The sequence below is a fragment of the Miscanthus floridulus genome, chromosome 6 (genome assembly GCF_019320115.1).
Source record: "Miscanthus floridulus cultivar M001 chromosome 6, ASM1932011v1, whole genome shotgun sequence".
In the NCBI taxonomy this organism is placed as follows: Eukaryota; Viridiplantae; Streptophyta; class Magnoliopsida; order Poales; family Poaceae; genus Miscanthus; species Miscanthus floridulus.
In genome coordinates this window covers 22,969,234-22,987,004 of record NC_089585.1, presented here as the reverse complement: position 1 = coordinate 22,987,004, position 17,771 = coordinate 22,969,234, and the positions used below count along the sequence as shown (strand labels likewise).

At 45.4% G+C, this 17,771-nt stretch overlaps 1 protein-coding gene across 2 annotated transcripts; it reads left to right on the top strand.

The window, feature by feature from the left end:
* The first annotated feature begins 6,626 nt into the window (after positions 1-6,626).
* LOC136461862 (mannose-6-phosphate isomerase 1) lies at positions 6,627-17,184 on the top strand. Of its 2 annotated transcripts, XM_066461192.1 has the most exons (7): positions 6,627-7,080; positions 7,229-7,396; positions 9,079-9,291; positions 14,607-14,671; positions 14,863-14,935; positions 15,936-16,202; positions 16,573-17,184. In XM_066461192.1, the coding sequence occupies exons 1-7, from the start codon at positions 6,760-6,762 to the stop codon at positions 16,891-16,893; spliced, it is 1,428 nt and encodes a 475-aa protein (XP_066317289.1). In that variant the 5' UTR covers positions 6,627-6,759; the 3' UTR covers positions 16,894-17,184. The 2 variants fall into 2 exon arrangements, with proteins under 2 accessions (XP_066317289.1, XP_066317288.1); XM_066461191.1 differs by lacking the exons at positions 14,607-14,671; positions 14,863-14,935 and having other exon boundaries at positions 6,641-7,080.
* The last annotated feature ends 587 nt before the right edge of the window (positions 17,185-17,771 follow it).

Below are 17,771 nucleotides of genomic sequence, written 5' to 3'. Positions count from 1 at the left end.
CAGGAGCATTTCCTGAATGGTATGGTTTTCGCTGTACACTGCAACGGAGATCGAGCGGGTGAAAACGAAAGGTGGTACACATGCGATAAGCTCGAATTTACTTGCCGTTTTGTGATGCGCATCCGTTGGCAAGAATTGCCGTGCCAGTCTTGGAAGAACAGATAAAGGTCAAGTGGTCCAGGCATGTGGGGCTCCGAAAGCTGAAGCCTAAACGTGGACTTCTCTCTCCGTAGTACAATACGGATTCGGCTACGATGCGAGTGCGTGGTACAGCAGAATATATGCTGCTGTACATTACAGAACAGTCCAAACTGCATGCAGAATTGTTGGCCCGATGATCATGAGTCAGTGCTCTTTGTACAAATCTAGATTCTCGTAGCAACATTTTAAATTCATATTCTCACAAGAAATATTTCAGTGATAAATTAGAATCACTGTATGAAACCGTTTAGCTGGTAGACTAGATTCTGAATAAAAAAACAATGTTTTTAATAAAAAATAATACAAATATAAATATACTTCCAAAAAAATTCAAAACTTTTTGTAGGCAAAATAGCTTGAATACAACCCATTTTAACTTGTTGCACTTAAAAAGGATAAGCAGACAAAATACAGTCGCTAGTATACGGGAGAGACTAGAAACAGAATCTAGCGAAACTAGGGTTCATCTGTTTCTCTCGCCTAGGCAAAAAAACGTGAATCCATGCGAAACGTTTAAGGCTCAAATGATTTTGGATGAGGTCGTTTGGGGACGTTCCTTCCGATTGTACTGGGAATCAGAACCGTTCTTGCTATCTAAACGGTGCCTCAATCTTGTGCTCGCTCCAACCATGCAATTCTAGCATGAATCTAAGGCCTTGTTTCGTATATAGCTCCTAAGTGCTCGGCTCCTCCTTAAAAACATTGTAGTAGCACTGTTGATACTGTAGCACAGAGCCATTTCGATTTCAGAATATAAAAACGAACTGAGAATAGGAGGAGGTGATGGAGCCACGATTTTTAGTTTCACCGGCTCCGTACAACAATAATAAACACCACCTAAGTCAAACTATCTTATTGAATAAAATTAATAGAAAATCGTATCAGTATTTATGACTTCAAACAAGTTACTATAAAACATATTTCATTCTAATGATATATATTTAGTATTGTTAAATATTAGTAATTTTTATATAAATTAGTCAAATTTAAGAAAGATTGACTAAACACTATATTCTAGAATTTGTACTTTATTTTAGAACGGAGGTAATAACATGTGCTGCTAAGGGCACATTATCTAATAGTAAAAGTTAGGTATCAACTTTTACATGATATCTCTTCCTTTTGCTATATATGTAAGTTTATTCTCTATTCATGTATTCCTCCTATTAAGAGAGAGAGAGATATAGGAGTTATTATATATTCTCTGCTATTAAGAGAGAGATAGAGGGGTTATTATGTCTCTCATATATAAATTGTGACGTGCAAAAAGTTTAGATCTTCTTTTGCGTTGGCTCAAAGGTTTTGACACTCTTTCTTTCCACGTGATATCTAATACTAGTATAGAACTGGCCGTTAGAGGTGCCCTGATCAATCAATCAAATAGGAACTGTTGTGTAGAAGAAGGAAATAATGGCAAATCTCCTAGAACTTTGAATTTGTTTCTCCTCTAGCGCAACCTTGTCGACCATCCTCCTGCCATCGAATTGTGTGGGGGAATTGAAGCATCTGGATCACATGCCAAGACCGCATTCACCTGAATTTGAACCTCTCTTTCCATTGTTTCCCGATAAAATAAATACCTTGGTCGTCGTTGGTCTAGAAAGCAAGCGTAGTCCAGTCTGTCCGTGTGCTACATGACACTCTGGATCGTCCAAGTCCAAAACAAGTAGCGTGCAGATGAGACTTGAGAGAGAACCTAAAGGGCCCCCTGTCGCTTTAACTAACTCGGAAGACAGGTTCGTCCATTATGTTAAAAAAAAAAAAGGTTGCGTTGCGTAGAGATTTCGTGAGTAATCTACAACGTCAACGGTTTCCATGCTACAGGCACGGATCTCCAGCTGTTGAAAGTCTTTGATCTGGAATCACAAGAGAAGTAGTACGTACGCAGTTGACGTTACGATATCTGGAAGTGCTTCAACTCGTGGGATTCAACACCAAGCCTTAATGTGTTTTTTTTCTATTTTCTTTGTTGTTTTTTTTTTTGCCAAAGATTGGTTCCCGTGAAACTTGAAATTCCTACGTTTCAAAGGTATTTATCTAAAGATGTATATTTCAAATCTATACTATAGGAGAAATTACTACATTTGTCCCTGAAAGAATGAATTCCTAGCAGCTTAAGGACAGATTAGTAGACAAGATAAAAGACCATGTTGCCATTCATTAAACTGAAGGACCTTAATAGCTCTCCAGTTACCGAGAATCCTAATTGAGTAGCGTCGTTTGCGGTATCCAATTGCAACGGGATTGCAAGATTCGGGGCAACGGATGTGGAGTTTGGGAGGAGAGAGGCTGTGTTAAATATGACCCAGACTACGAGAGATGTTAATATGGATTTATTGACCGTTCACCTCAAATCGATTCTTCTGTAGACAAATTTTTTAGCTAGAAATGGATTCCTTCGTAACGGAGGGAGTATGAAAAAAAATTACGGTGTACACCGTACTTGTATGCTAATACTGCTTGGACAGCTTCCATGCTCGGCGGCGGTTGCCGACCCGCAAGGAGGCACCGAAAGCGATTGATTTCGTGTCAGTGGGTCCTTGTTTATGGCATCTACAAGACGATGGCTGCCGATCGAAACGCAGTGTGGCATGGGTACCTGCGGCGTGTTTGCGGGGCCAGCTGCCTCCCGCTTGCCCGCGGGAGTGAGACCGTACGGTCCTTCTTGGCTGGGGCGTGGGCGCGTAGCTGCAGCGAGTGTGCGACACAGTGCGCTCGGGAGGCGAGGAAGCGCCGGCGACGCCACGCCGGCCCGGGGAGCGCGCACCACGTGCCGGGGTCCGGCGGTGGTTTCGGTGCTGTGCTGTGTGTGTCGGCTAGCGTCACGTCGTGACGGTGTGTGTGCGCCCGTGCCGTGGGGACTCGTTCGGATCCGCCGTCGGCAGAAGCCGATAAGCGCGCGCCACGAATCCACGACGCGTTTCCGTTTCATCACGGAAATCTCCAGTGTGACGGATGCGTCGTACGGTGGGATGGGAGGCACGGCGGTTTATTTTCCGCTCCTTCTGCGTGCAGCGTGCGTGATGGCGTTGATTCTCCGGCGGTGGCGGCAACCGTTTTCCTGTACTAGTGTACTACTGTGCATGGAGGGCCCATCCATGCCAAATTTCACATACCACTCCTAATCCCAAACTACTCCCCCGTCCTCAGAAAACGTAATTCTTGCTTTGCCCAAATTCAAAGCTAAAATTGCATTTTTTTTTTACCGAGGGAGTATTTGGTAACCGAAGAAAATTGGCAAAACCACCCTTATCCATTTGATGACCCGGGAATAATGGAATGACCATAATTATTGTAGTATCTTATTCTCAATTTGTATCATTATTAATTGGAGGAAGCCTCCAACAGAGACTATCCAGGTTTGCTAAAAAAATCACAAAATTCTCATAAAAATTTAAACATCTAGCTATATAGCTATCAATCCGGTAGTCACTAGACTATTCAGTTTTCTAAAAAATTGCCCAAATAATTGTCACTATGAAAACAACATAAAATGCATCAATCAAAAAAGAAAACAACATAAAAGCACCATAAATTTGCATCTAAATCCGCATATGCCATTGTGAAATGTAATTAAAATAACCTAAATTTACATAGGTATTAAACGTAAATTTAAATGTTGCATTAAATCTACATTTAAGTTACCAACATCCACTATTACTTATTTAAGAGCAAGTATAATAGCAGGTTGTAAGCTGACTAAATGCTGAGGTGGATGAGAGAGGAGAGGAGAGAGGGGAGAAACGGGTTGTAAGCTTACAGCCGGTTTAGGCATAAGAATCAAGAAATTTTGTGAAAGAAACAAGTGGGCTATGTATTAATAGTGAAGAGCCAACTACTATATGGGTGGGCTAAGATAAAACTGCAAAGAAACCTTACAGCCAACAGCCGATTTTTTATTAACCTTGCTCTAAGAGATGCAGCGCTATGATACGAGCTTGTTTGGTTCAAAGGACTAGAGACTAAAGACTAAAACAGGGACTAAATTTTAGTCACTTACTCTATTTGGTTCAAGTGACTAAAGATCATTAAGGCAGTTGAACAAAGATCAAGATACCTCTACCCCATGCACTAACTGCTGGGAAATGGGTGGGAGGACAATAATTGAGAGGTATGGACTATTCTTTTGAGCTTGTAGTCCCAAATACCCGCCCCTCAAGGAACTAAAAAACTATATGCCTTTAGTCCCCTGTTTGGTAATTTAGAGACTAAATGAGAATAAAATGAAGAGACTACTGTGTAGCCAATAGAACCAAACAGTCCCTACATCTATCTAGAAAAAAAAAGCTTTGTTCGTCTCCATCTGAATCGTGGATAAAAAACAGAGCTAGTTAAGAAAATATCCAAATGCCTATTTTTGCAAGGGTCTATTTGAAAAAGGTTGACTAGGAATAGGGATAAATTTGGATTAGATTCGTGTGGAATGGAATCTGAATATCACTATTTATCATATTTTAATTTAAATTTGAATATCGATATTGATATTATTGGATTAAATACAAAACGAATTCAAATTCAGATCCACACTTGGATGTCTACTTGATTTTTAAGATAATATTTAGATTTACTTATTAATAGTTCTATAGTACAATAATATCAATATGCACGTTGATGTTTAAAATGTGACTATATACTTATATAGCAATGGTAGATAAAGACAACTCTTAAAATAACATATGTATTAATAGTCAAATATATAAATAATAATAGAAGTGCAGATAAATATGTAAAAATCACAATATATGAACAATAATAATAAATTTAAATATATAAAAATTCATAAATATAAACTAAATTACTTAAAATTTATATGATTAGTCATATTAGAGTTAATTAAACTTAACCTTTACACATCATTAATTATAATATTTAAATAAATCATAGATATACGTTTTTAATAATATTTTAAATTATCAGAAACATAAGTTTTTAAATTATCATAAATTGAACTTAACCTTTATGATTAGCCATATTATCCATAGAGATAATTTTAAATATTTTAAACTAAGTCATATTAAAATAATTATCATTTATATTGTTAATAGTCATAAATATATGTTTTAGATGGTATTTTGTTCTTCACGGATATAGATAATACCGAATATCTTGTTTTATTTTTGAACATGAATCAGATGGGAGTTGTTGTTATCCTAAACCTAACAAAAGAAACTACCACTATTATACCTGTGATCGGATTGTGTAACCGTAATCGAGTACGGAGTAGAGATCAAGATTAACATCAGTCTCATTCTTCTTGCCGGTCAAGTATTAGCAGTTCGCACTTCGCAGCGGTTTTACGCGCGCGCAGTCAAAAATCCCGACTTGCGAATGGTCTCTAGGGCCGTGTTTAGATGCCATCTAAATTCTAAGTTTTTTCATTCTTTTTTTCATCACATCAATTTTTAGCCGTTTGCATGGAGTATTAAATGTAGGTAAAAAAAAATAACTAATTACACAGTTTAGTTGGAAATCACGAGATGAATCTTTTGAGCCTAGTTAGTCCACGATTGGACAATATTTACCAAATAAGATGAAAATAATACTATTCATCGGGTTCACTTTTTTTTCAAAGGGAACGAGGCCTGGATATCCTCCGGCCCGGCGCATTTACGCACGGGCGCACGCCATAAACCCGTGCCCTGAACCTCCGCAAATAGAAATAATCATAAAAATGGATTCAAATACTCATTTAACATGATATAAATATGATCTATATTAACACTAAAAACAGATTATAGAATGTTTTTTTTTGAGTCACAGATTATCGAATGTTTAGACATCCGGATCGATGCGGAAGCAGGAAAAGCGATTTAGGGCCCCTTTGGTCGGGCTCCTAACAACTCCGGCTCCATCTGATATTTAGGTCCCGTTTGGTAGGGCTTCTCCACCGGCTTCAGGAGCCGTTTTCTACCAAACGGGGTAAAGTAAAATAGCTTCACTTGTGAAGCCCTAAAAACATGCTCTCACAGTAATTTGGGGTGGGATGGAGCAAAAAAAAAAGTGGCTTCTCCCGGCTCCTCCTCCAAGATCCTAAAAACATGCTCTCACAGGGAAGCCATTTTACCAAACGATTTACTAAAACCGCTTCAGCTTCACCGGTGGAACTGTTCGTAGAGCTAAAACAAAAAAAAAAAATGACTTCACTAATAAAGTGAAGCCTTAACTTCCCGGCTCTGGCTTCTCTGTGTGCTACAGTGCTCCTGCAGTTTCAGAGCCGGAAGCACGCAAGAGCCCGGTCAAACGGCCCCTTTTATAAGAAACGAAGAAGGCAATTGTTTCAAATTCAAAGAAGAAGAAGAGGGAGACAAACTGGTCCCCACCACCGGCCCATCACAGGCACAGCTAGCCTAGTAGTAGTAGCCAACGCATGACTCCGAACCGGAGGACAACTGACGCGGTCAATTCAGTTGCCACGCCGCATCGGGCGAGTCGTCTTCCCCCTTGTGCCGCCGCCGACCCGCCCGCCAGCCCGCGGCCTCCTCTTCCCTCCCCTTTAAAATCCAAACGCTCCTCCCCCTCGCTCCAACCGTCCTCAAACCCATCTGAAATCCCCGCCCAATGGAGGACCCACCAGCGCTTGCTCCGCCGGAGCCCGAGGCCACCCCGGCGCCGCCGCAAAGGCTGCTGCGGCTGCGCTGCGCGGTGCAGCACTACGAGTGGGGCCAGCGCGGAGCCGCCTCCCTCGTCGCGCGCCTCGCGGACCAGAACCCCGACCCAGCCCGCCCCTACGCCGAGCTGTGGATGGGCACTCACCCGTCCGGCCCCTCCACGCTCCTCGGCGACGGCGCGCTCCTCAGGGACTGGCTCGCGCGGAACCCCGACGCGCTCGGCCCTGCCGTCACCGCGCACTGGGGAGGCGACCTCCCATTCCTCTTCAAGGTACTACGACTGGCCGTGGACGAACGGTTCCGTGCCTTGGATGAATTCAGATTAGATTCATATATGGAATTTAAATAGCAATATTTGCATCGCGTTCTTTTTGCTGTCTCGAATGCTGGTTGACTTGGCTTCCCGTTCGCGGTTGCAGGTCCTGTCGGTGGCCAAGGCGCTCTCGATCCAGGCGCACCCGGACAAGAAACTCGCCGAGGTGCTGCACGCGCTGCGGCCGTCCACCTACAAGGACGACAATCACAAGCCGGAGATGGCCATCGCCATCACGGAGTTCCGGGCGCTTTGCGGCTTTGCCGCTATTGAGGTAACGTGTTTACAACTTGAATTAGTTTTTTATTTTCTTTTTCTGCTCTCGGTCGCCGAGTTTTTTATTTGTTTTCTCAGCCAACCGTTTGTCGTTGAACCATCGGCTAGCAAGTTCAAATGTACATGAGAAGACCGAAAGTAAAGTACGCGATTGCTTCTTCAAATTTGGCACCAACTTGTTATTTTAAAAGCCTACAACTCGCTTGGTTTTGATCTGCTATAACTGTAGTCAAGAATCAAGATGATTTCTTTCTCTGTGTTTGATGTTTGGGCGGCTGAGACCTAAGATGAAGGAAATCTATCATTTGAGGTCTCGTGAATAAATTAGTTGGGAGACGTTATGGTTTGGTATATGTATTCTTGATGTGCAGTTGTAACAATACTTTTGATACCTTAAGCTGCTACTAGTAGTGGGCATAAGAAAATTCTGTTGAGTAGCTGACATAAGAAATTTTGTTTAATGGGTTTCCCTACTTAAGAAAGAAATGAGACAAATAATGTGCACCAATAATGTCAATTGTGTCTGCTTTCTCAAGTTGGGAAAGCAGATTGACATGGAACTAACTTCCTAGGATTATCCCACATAACTGTCATGACATGATTTGCAGGACAACACTCATATTTTTTCTTCTTTCCAAATCACATTTTTATAATATATATTTGGACATGTCGTAGCTAAAGGGAAAAAAAATATTGGACAAAAGGCTACTTTTTTATTTGAGAAATACTATTTATTTGACAACATTTTTTTTGGCCCATCTGTAATGTTCCAGTCTAAGAGAAACAATGTTCAAAGTAGAGAAATTAAATATATGTTGCAGGAAAGCATGGTAGAATAAGGAGAAATGGGTGAATAAGGACTGTTCGGTTTCAATCCAACGTTAGAAAAAAAAAAAAACCCGAATGATCTAGAGATAAAATATGTTGACAGGTAATAGCTGCCCCCCCCCCCCCCCCCCCCCCCCCCCCCCCCTTTGTTTGTCTAAAAGTTGGTTGTAGTAAGTAATAAAAAAATTCAGCTTTTCTGCGAATCATAAAAGTACATATAGGCATGACCCATAGTAGTGTTTGATATAAACTAAAACCAAGATTAATAAAACCATCTTCTAAGTTCAATGTTGTATTTGGCCACTGTTGATCACTACTGTCCCTCAGCTTTGGTTCTTTGTACCTATATTCTTTCATTCACTACCTGCCATCACTTTGCGCAAACATGCTTGTTCTATTGAAAAGCAGCCAGCCCTGGGGCACAGTACTTTTATTATTTCAGTGGCCATGAGTATAGATTTAAACAGTAGAGAATACAGGCAGGGTCATTTAGGAATCCTTATCTTGTCATTACATAATATTTGGTTTTATCAGAGCTCTGTTTTTTTATGCTTATCGTCATTATCATCAGGTGTTGAATATCTTTCATTTCATAGTCCACTGTGAATGGTTTTTTTTAATGAATACTGGATACTGGATGAGATATATTCTATAAATGATTGATTATACCAGGAAAAGAGCCAGCTGTAGGACAGCTTATTCGTTATAGAGCGATCATTTTATATACTCACTCCTTTTATTTTTTATTTATCTTTCTTAAAGAGGAAACATGTCCTATTTTATTTGACCTTCTAGTCTGGAAAGCACAAACAGTTACATCATAAATAACATACCATTTATACCATTCTGAAGGAGCTCAAGGATGTCCTGAGGACAGTTCCTGAAATTGAAGGCCTAGTTGGGCATGAAGATACTGGCAAGCTGATGAACATGAGGGAGTATGATGGGGTTAGTGAAGTAAAGTCCAGTTTGCAATCAGCTTTTGCTAAGCTAATGACAGCAAGTAAAGACATGGTTTCTGAAGCAGTTGCAAAACTGATCAATCGCCTGAATACTGACAGCAAGGTGAGAGATTTTCTTTGCCTATAATTGCTACGAGCTTCTACAGTTTGTTGTAACATCAGTTATAATAACTTCCATACATTTTATCAGATCCTGGATGTTGCTATCAAATTTTTCTCTCTGGTTGTTTATTTATGTTGGACTTACTTTTTCTTAAGACACGTGCTGTTATGACCGGCATCCCCTATGCCAGGCGCAGGCCTAATAGTGGCTAGGGGGCCGGTCTGTTAAGGGGCATAGAGGCCCAATTTATCGCTTATTTGGTATTTTCTTAGAGATAGATATAGTTCCTTAATTATAGCATCTATAAGGAAAGATAAATACTTGTAATTTGGGATGATTGGAAGGAAGCGGAAAGCAACAATTAAGTTGCTGGCTTCCCTTGAGAGCCAGCCGTCCCTGCTCTCTCTCCCTCACACGAGCTCTAGGGCTGCAGCAGCAGCCGCCGCACTCTCGCCGCCACGGCCCCTCGCCGACGTCGAGAGTACAGACCACGTCCTCCCCTCTTCCACCCCTATAACCTGCGCAGCAACTCCGGTAGGGCATCAAGTCCTATCAACCTGGTATCAGAGATGTCAGGCCCTAATCCCACCAACAATCTGCCGCTGTCGCCGCCGATCACCTCCGCTGCCGCGGTGGTCACCACCTCGCCGCTGCCACCTGCCTCCGCGCTCGCGGCCCAGATGAAGCATGCGGCACAGATGACGCCGGATCAGGTGTCTGCCGCCATTGGGGAGTTGACTCGCTCGGTGGCTGTCATCCAGTCCTACCTGGCCGGCGCGCCACCGCCGCTGCCGTCGCCGCCGCAACCGGCTGCGACCACCCTGCCAGCGGTGCTGCTGTATGGGATGCCCTACTCTAGCACGACGGGCGTTCCCATCCATCTCCGGATGCCGCCTTCCCCTTCGCCGATTCTATCGTGGGCTTTAGCCTCGACGACCAGCCCGGTGTACACCATGGCGACCTCTTCGGCTGCGACATCAGTAGTGCCACCGCCCACTACCGCCGCTGTGGTCTTCCACGGGGGACCCCAGGCCGATGGTTTTTTCTATGGGGGTTCCGACGGCCCCCTCTTCTACGGACCTGGGCACCTAGGTGTGAGTGCCTCCCCGTCCACAGACAGTGTGCCGGAGCCCTTCGTCCAGGGCGCGCATGGGGCCCCTCAGGGTTCTCACCCTCCGCGTTTCTACAAGCTCGAGTTTACGACCTACGACGGCTTCGAGGACCCCCTGAATTGGCTCAATCACTGTGAGCAATTTTTCCGAGGGCAGTGTACCCTCGCCTCAGATCGCACCTGGCTCGTGTCCTATCATCTAACTGGTGCGGCACAGACATGGTATTACGCCTTGGAGCAGGATGAGGGCATGCCCACCAGGGATCGTTTCAAGGAGCTGTGCAATCTGCAGTTCGGGCCGGGGGTTCGTAACACCTGACTGTCCGAACTCGCCCGCCTTTCGTTCACCTCCATGGTGCAGGACTACTCGGCTCGCTTCAACGCCGTGCTCTGCCATGCCCGCAATCTCTCGGCCCCGCAGAAGGCTGAGCTGTTTGTGGGCGGCCTCCCGGAGCATATCAAAGTCGACGTGGAGCTTCGGGAGCCCCAGGACCTTCAGACGGCCATGCATCTGGCCTAGGCGTTCGAGCGTCGGGCTAACGCCACTATGCCGACCATAGGACAACGTGGCGCCCGGCCACCCCAGCAGCCAGGTCTTCCAGTGCCCCCTCGACCCCTAGCGCCCCCTCCGGTAGCTCCCGGCGCGGCTGCTATTCCAGCAACAGCAGGGTCGGCAGCCCCTGCTCGGCCTTTAAGCCGTCTGTCTCCAGCCGAGCAATTGGAGCGTCGCCGCTAGGGTCTCTGCTATAACTGCGACGAGCCGCATGTGCGCGGCCATGTGTGTCCACGGCTCTTTTATTTGGAGTCCATGGATTTCCAGGCCCTGATGAACGACGTGCTTCGCCCCTTCCTCCGCAGGTTCGTGCTGGTGTTCTTCGACGACATCCTCATTTTTAGCTCTTCGTGGGCAGAGCACTTGCAGCACATCAGCATCGTCCTCGACGCGTCACGGGCGCACAGGCTCCTCCTCAAGCGCTCCAAATGCTCATTTGGGGCCTCGGTGGCGTACCTCGGCCATGTGATTTCAGCGGGCGGTGTCGCCATGGACGCCGACAAGGTGGCCGCTGTGGCGTCGTGGCCGACTCCACGGTCCGCCCATGGCCTGCGCGGCTTCCTGGGCCTCGTCGGCTACTATCGGAAGTACATCCGCGACTTCGGCGTCATCGCAGCCCCGCTGACTCGCCTCCTGCGCAAGGATGCGTTCACTTGGTCCGATGAGGCGGACACGTCGTTCCAGGCGCTCAAGCGGGCTCTGTCTACAGGCCCTGTACTCCAGATGCCCGACTTCGCAAAGCAGTTCACCGTGGACTATGATGCGTCTGGCGCCGGGTTCGGCGCGGTTCTTCACCAGGACGATGAACCGCTCGCCTTCTTCAGCCGGCCGTTCGCTGCATGTCATCTCAAGCTTGTGGCTTATGAACGTGAGCTGATCGGTCTCGTCCAGGCCGTCCGCCACTGGCGGCCATACCTGTGGGGGCGTCACTTTTTGGTCCGCATGGATCATTACAGTCTCAAGTTCTTGCTGGACCAACGCCTCTCCACCGTGCCGCAGCACCAATGGATCAGTAAGCTGTTTGGGTTCGACTTCGCCGTGGAATATCGCCCCGAACGACTTAACACCGTGGCGGATGCTCTGTCCTGCCGCGACGTCGAGGACGGTGCTGCTTCAGGGGCGGCTGTGCACTTGCTGTCCATGCCGACATTCGCCCTCCTTGACGACATCCGCGCGGCTTAAGCAGTAGACGGGGACGCTCAGCTTCTCCTTCAGCGCCTCCAGGAAGGCGCGCTGGCCGCACCTTGGCGCGTCGACGACGGTCTCCTACTCCACGGTGCTCGCATATTCGTGCCAGCTTATGATGACCTGCGCCATCAGGTGCTCCTCCTGGCTCACTCGGTAGGCCACGAGGGAGTCCAGAAGACGCTCCATCGCCTGCGCTCGGACTTCTACATCCCCGGTGCCCGCGCTCTTGTCAAAGATTTCGTGCGGGAGTGCACCGTGTGTTAGCGGAATAAGACGGAGTCCCTGTAGCCCTCCGGATTATTGCAGCCCCTCGACGTCCCGTCCCAGGTTTGGGTAGACATCTCGATGGATTTTATCGAGGGCCTGCCCAAGGTCGGCGGTAAATCCGTCATTCTCATGGTGGTCGACAGATTCTCCAAGTACGCGCACTTCATCGCCCTCGGCCATCCATACTCTGCTGCTTTGGTTGCACGTGCATTCTTCGACGACATTATTCGTTTGCATGGGTTCCCTTCTTCCATTGTCAGCGACAGGGACCCGGTTTTCACCGGTCATGTGTGGCGTGACCTCTTCAAGATGGCCGGCGTCACGCTCCGCATGAGCACGGCCTTCCACCCGCAGACAGACGGTTAGTCTGAGGTGGTCAATAAGGTCATCGCAATGTATCTTCGGTGCGTCACAGGTGACCGGCTGCGAACGTGGATGGACTGGCTGCCCTGGGCGGAGTACTGCTACAATACCTCCTTCCACACGGCACTGCGCGCCCCACCTTTTGAGGTGGTCTACGGCCGGCCATCCCCGGCCATCTTGTCCTATACGGCCGGGTTGGCCAGAACGGACACGGTGGATGGCCTTCTTCGGGAGCGCGACGAGGTGCTCGCGGAGATTCGGGAAAGGCTTCTCCAAGCACAGCAGCTGTCCAAGAAATACTACAACGTGTCCCACCACGACCGGGAGTTTGCCGTCGAGGATTGGGTATGGTTGCGCCTACTCCACCGCGCTGCCCAGTCCCTCGAGCCCCGCGCCAAAGGGAAGCTCGGCCCTTGCTACGCCGGTCCGTTCCAAGTGCTGGAGCGCATCGGCCAAGTGGCGTACCGCCTCCAGCTTTCGGAGGGCGCCCGTCTGTATGATGTCTTCCATGTGGGCTGCTGAAGCCCCACAAAGGTGATCCCCTAGCGGCTCCTACTCTGCCGCCGACATCGGATGGCCGGCTGTTGCCAGCTCTGGAGCGCGCCCTTCGTGCACAACTTCGGCGAGACGTGTGGCACGTGCTTGTCAAATGGCGCGGCCTGCCAGCGGAGGACGCAACATGGGAGCCTCTCCAGCATTTTCGCGACGTCTACCCCGACTTCCAGCTCGAGGACGAGCTGTTTGCGCAGGCGGGGAGAGATGTTATGACCGGCATCCCTTATGTCAGGCGCAAGCCCAATAGTGGCTAGGGGGCCGGTCTAATAAGGGGCTTAGAGGCTCAATTTATCGCTTATTTGGTATTTTCTTAGAGATAGATATAGTTCCTTAATTATAGCGTCTATAGGGAAGGATAAATACTTGTAATCTGGGATGATTGGAAGGAAGCGGAAAGCAACAATTAAGTTGCTGGCTTCCCTTGAGAGCCAGTCGTCCCTGCCCTCTCTCCCTCACGTGAGCTCTAGGGCTGCAGCAGCAGCAGCCGCCGCACTCTCGCCGCCACGGCCCCTCGCCGACGTCGAGAGTACAGACCACGTCCTCCCCTCTTCCACCCCTATAACCTGCGCAGCAACTCCGGTAGGGCATCAAGTCCTATCACGTGCCTTGAAAAGATCTTATTTTTTTGAAACGATGAAAAAAGTTTAGGATATGTTGAGTCTAGTTTCTTGGTTTCTATACCACTCTTGAGCTAGGTTATGATCCTTAGGCCAGGAAAATAGCTGGGCAAAGTTGGCTTGGAGGGGGACTAGAGTATTGGGGACTTGGTGATTAATTCTTCTGCGTTTCTTGCTTCTCTAATACATCACCTCCCTTTACATATAGAGGATTTATGATCACCTAAGGAAGGTCCAATCAAATCCTAACAAACCATATCTAATTCTATCTATAATTCACCCGTATCTAATCATATCTCTAATTGGTCAAATCCCTCTAAATTAATCCTATGGGCCCTAGGCACCTTAGCTGACACCCCATAACGTTCCCCCACCCTTGGGAAACATTTCGGCCTCGAGCTGTAGTAGAGGTCATGGTAGCAGGCCACATTTGACACCTAACTCGACACGGACAAAAAAATTTCTTGACCATGTGTCTTGAAACTTTTTAAATGATGAAAAGGTTGTTTAGATATGTTGGGTCTGGTTCCTTGGTTTCTATACCACTCTAGAGCTATTGAGCTATAGAGATGGCAACATAGTAAAAAAACATATTAGCCCCTTAAATACTTCTAGTGTTTGCTTGCTCGAATGCTTTCCCATTTCTGAAATGCTCCTGTAGGTGAGGTCATACCTTGAGATGTCTGATTTGTGGCTTGTTGCAACTTATGGATGGTTAAGGAGACAGTAATCGTTATAGATATTATAATTGGACAACTCAGAGGGTTGTATGTTGGGATTGGTATGCACAAGGTTTGAGATAGGCTAGATATGCACTCTTCATTGCGTTAAAAAAGAAGATATGCACCCTTCAGTATACCCAGTGCACCTATCAGCAGAAGAATATTGACTAGAACCATTTTTTATTATTGTTATAGTTGTAAGAGAGATGGTAGCTCACCTGGAGATGAATTGGCAAAGTTCTTTGGAAAATTAGGACTTCTCATTTTGGTAAGCGAAGGAAATGTTGCTTGTTGCAACGCTCCCAAGAGGCATGGAAGAGCTGTTGTCTCAAATGAGTGCACAGTTACACTAAAGCTTCCACCTCAGCTTGCAATCGACACAATTCTAAGTGCTAAACTTGGGTATCATTTGTTAAATGTAAAGATGAGATAATGCTAAGCTTGCACGTAGCTTACAAGGTGATCTGTTGCTCGCAACGCTAATTATTATGTTGGTCAAGACACATTTATATTTAATAACAGATATTAACTAGCACGATGCTTCCTAAAAAAAGTGGTTAACATGGTGCCGTGGCATTGTATCTAAAATCAAAAGACACATGTTTAGCATAAATTAACAAGTTGTTGTCGTTGATCACAAAGCCTCCAATGTTAAATCTTTTCATTTGGGACATTGGAAACTGCAATGCTACTAACAGATAGTAGTAAATGATTGAAAGCTAGAAAGTTTCCATGCTACAAGCACCCCATGTTGCCATTTTTATATGCATGCATTATCCTTTTTGTTTCTCTGTTGCAGTACAGACAAATTTGCACTGGCAGCACCTATGCATTTCCTATTTTGTCCTATGGCCAGCTAATCTTTTGAAGTTGACATTTCATCACTTTTTTTTTGTTTGGCACACTAAGTAAAGTTATCCAGGCATCCAGCAAAATTTTACAAGCAGATCTCAAATGTCAATAAATATGCACTAAATTGAATCTATAGGCAGTAAGCTGCCATATTTTAGAAGTATAGGTTGGTATTTGCAATAATTAAAATGTACGTGTCCAGTGCAATTTCTTCTGGTTGAAAAACATACCTGAATGGCGATAACTGATAAGCAACTAGACAAATGGGCTCCTTTCTCTCCAAAAAAAAGAATGTGTGATATCAGTATATCATCTAATGTACCATCCACACCTTGCCATTTTTGCAAAAAACTGATGAACAATTATTCAGAAGCCATCGATTGTGTCTTTGAATGACAATGTCTTGCTCTATTCAGATTAGGACCTTAACAGACAAAGAACAGCTGGTTTTGTCCCTGGAGAGACAATATCAAGACGATGTTGGAGTTCTAGCAGCACTTTTCTTTAACTATGTCAAGCTCAGTCCTGGTGAAGCCCTTTATATTGGTGCCAATGAACCGCATGCATACCTCTCTGGGGAATGCATTGAAATTATGGCCACTTCAGACAACGTTGTACGTGCTGGTTTGACACCTAAATACAGAGATGTGCAAACTCTCTGCTCAATGCTAACATACAAACAGGTGAGTGTCATTGTTACTATTGTTTCTCATATACAGTATATTTCTCCATTTATATTTACTTGTTCCATAAGTACTTTACTTGGCAAGTACCTCTCTCTTGTTTACTATCTCCCAGTGAGCAAATGCTTCAGAATTCAGTGCGCTGTTAAAGTGTTATCCATGGATCATTTTTCTTATGATGAACCTTAAAAGTTGGTACCAAGCTCATATTCTCTTTGGTGTTAGGAGTTAGTGAAAAATCCTTGATATCTAGTTTTTTCTAATCAAACAAACTAATCTTGCAAGAGATCAGTTAGTTGTTCTGTGCCACTGTCATGATTTTGTGATTTATTCTTTAATTGATCTACTGTGGGTCTTTTTTTGTATTCAGGCCTTCCCAGAAATTTTGCGCGGAGTTCCTGTGCAGCCACACGTAAGGCGCTACACCCCTCCATTTAACGAGTTTGAGGTCGATTGCTGCTTGGTACCTCCAGGTGAACTGGTTGTCATATCCCGGGTACCAGGTCCATCCATCTTTCTCGTAATGACCGGGGAAGGCAAGATTCAGTTGGATTCTATGTCAAATGGAGAAAAGGCAAAGGAAGGTGATGTTATCTTCGTCCCCGCATACACTGAGGTTAAGATCTCTGCGTGTGGCCCCGAGTCTGTGCATCTGTACAGGGCTGGGGTAAACAGCAGATTCTTCAGCTAACTGGCGCATCGATCTTTGGTCGGAAGGAGGATTTTTGGGGTTGTCGTAAGTGGACCACACTGTAATTGTAGGGAAGTTTTACCAGCTAAGAAATATACGAGAAATGAAATGATTAGTTAGCAAAAGGTCTCATACTAATGTATAGGGCTACAGGCTGATAAAGAATAAATTGGTTCCGTTCATATCTTGATAATTTACTGTAAAGATGCCTTGCAGTGCAATCCACGTTGGGTGCGCTAGAAAGAAATAAAAATGATGATTAGTATCAACCGTTTGGTTGCCTTGTTCATAGTTATATTGTGGGAACTGTCCAATTTTCCTCCCCTGAAACATGTGGATCACTGGAAGCAAATGTTTACAAGCAGAGGCGGCATGGATTAGCCATGTATGTCCATTCTAGACGCACTTCAATTCGCGTAGGCCGAGAAGGCGCTGCTTAGGACTTCGAACTCAGTATGAGGCCCAGTGGGCTTTGTTTCCAACAAGAAACTGCAGTGACGGAACAAAGGTTAGGTCTGTTTGATAGAGCTGTGCTCTCAGCTCCTTCAATCGGATTTTGTAGAGCTCTATCAATATGTAACTATATCTTAACAGGAAGTTAACAAGGATCACTTTTTCATTTACACTATAAGCTGAGAGCTAAAAGACTCACTCTAACTGCTTCCCACCTTGCTCCCACACTAGAATCACCCAGAGTGAAGCTCAAGAATTAGGAAGTGAAGCTTTACCAAACTAGCACTTGGCTGTATTTGTGGGGTAAATACGTGATAGAAACTATATCCGTCTTTGACGGAAACATAGAAACTAACTCAAAAACATGTTTCAATCACTCTTCTTTTTTTTTGCAATTTGGCACTGTATTTGTCGAAAAATACTAA

Coding starts and splice junctions, on each gene's coding strand:
- LOC136461862 (XM_066461192.1), top strand. CDS start 6,760: ATGGAGGACCCACCAGCGCTTGCTCCGCCGGAGCCCGAGGCCACCCCG. Junction 9,292..14,606: donor GCCTGAATACTGACAGCAAG/GTGAGAGATTTT, acceptor ATGCTCCTGTAG/GTGAGGTCATACCTTGAGAT. Junction 14,936..15,935: donor AATTAGGACTTCTCATTTTG/GTAAGCGAAGGA, acceptor TGCTCTATTCAG/ATTAGGACCTTAACAGACAA.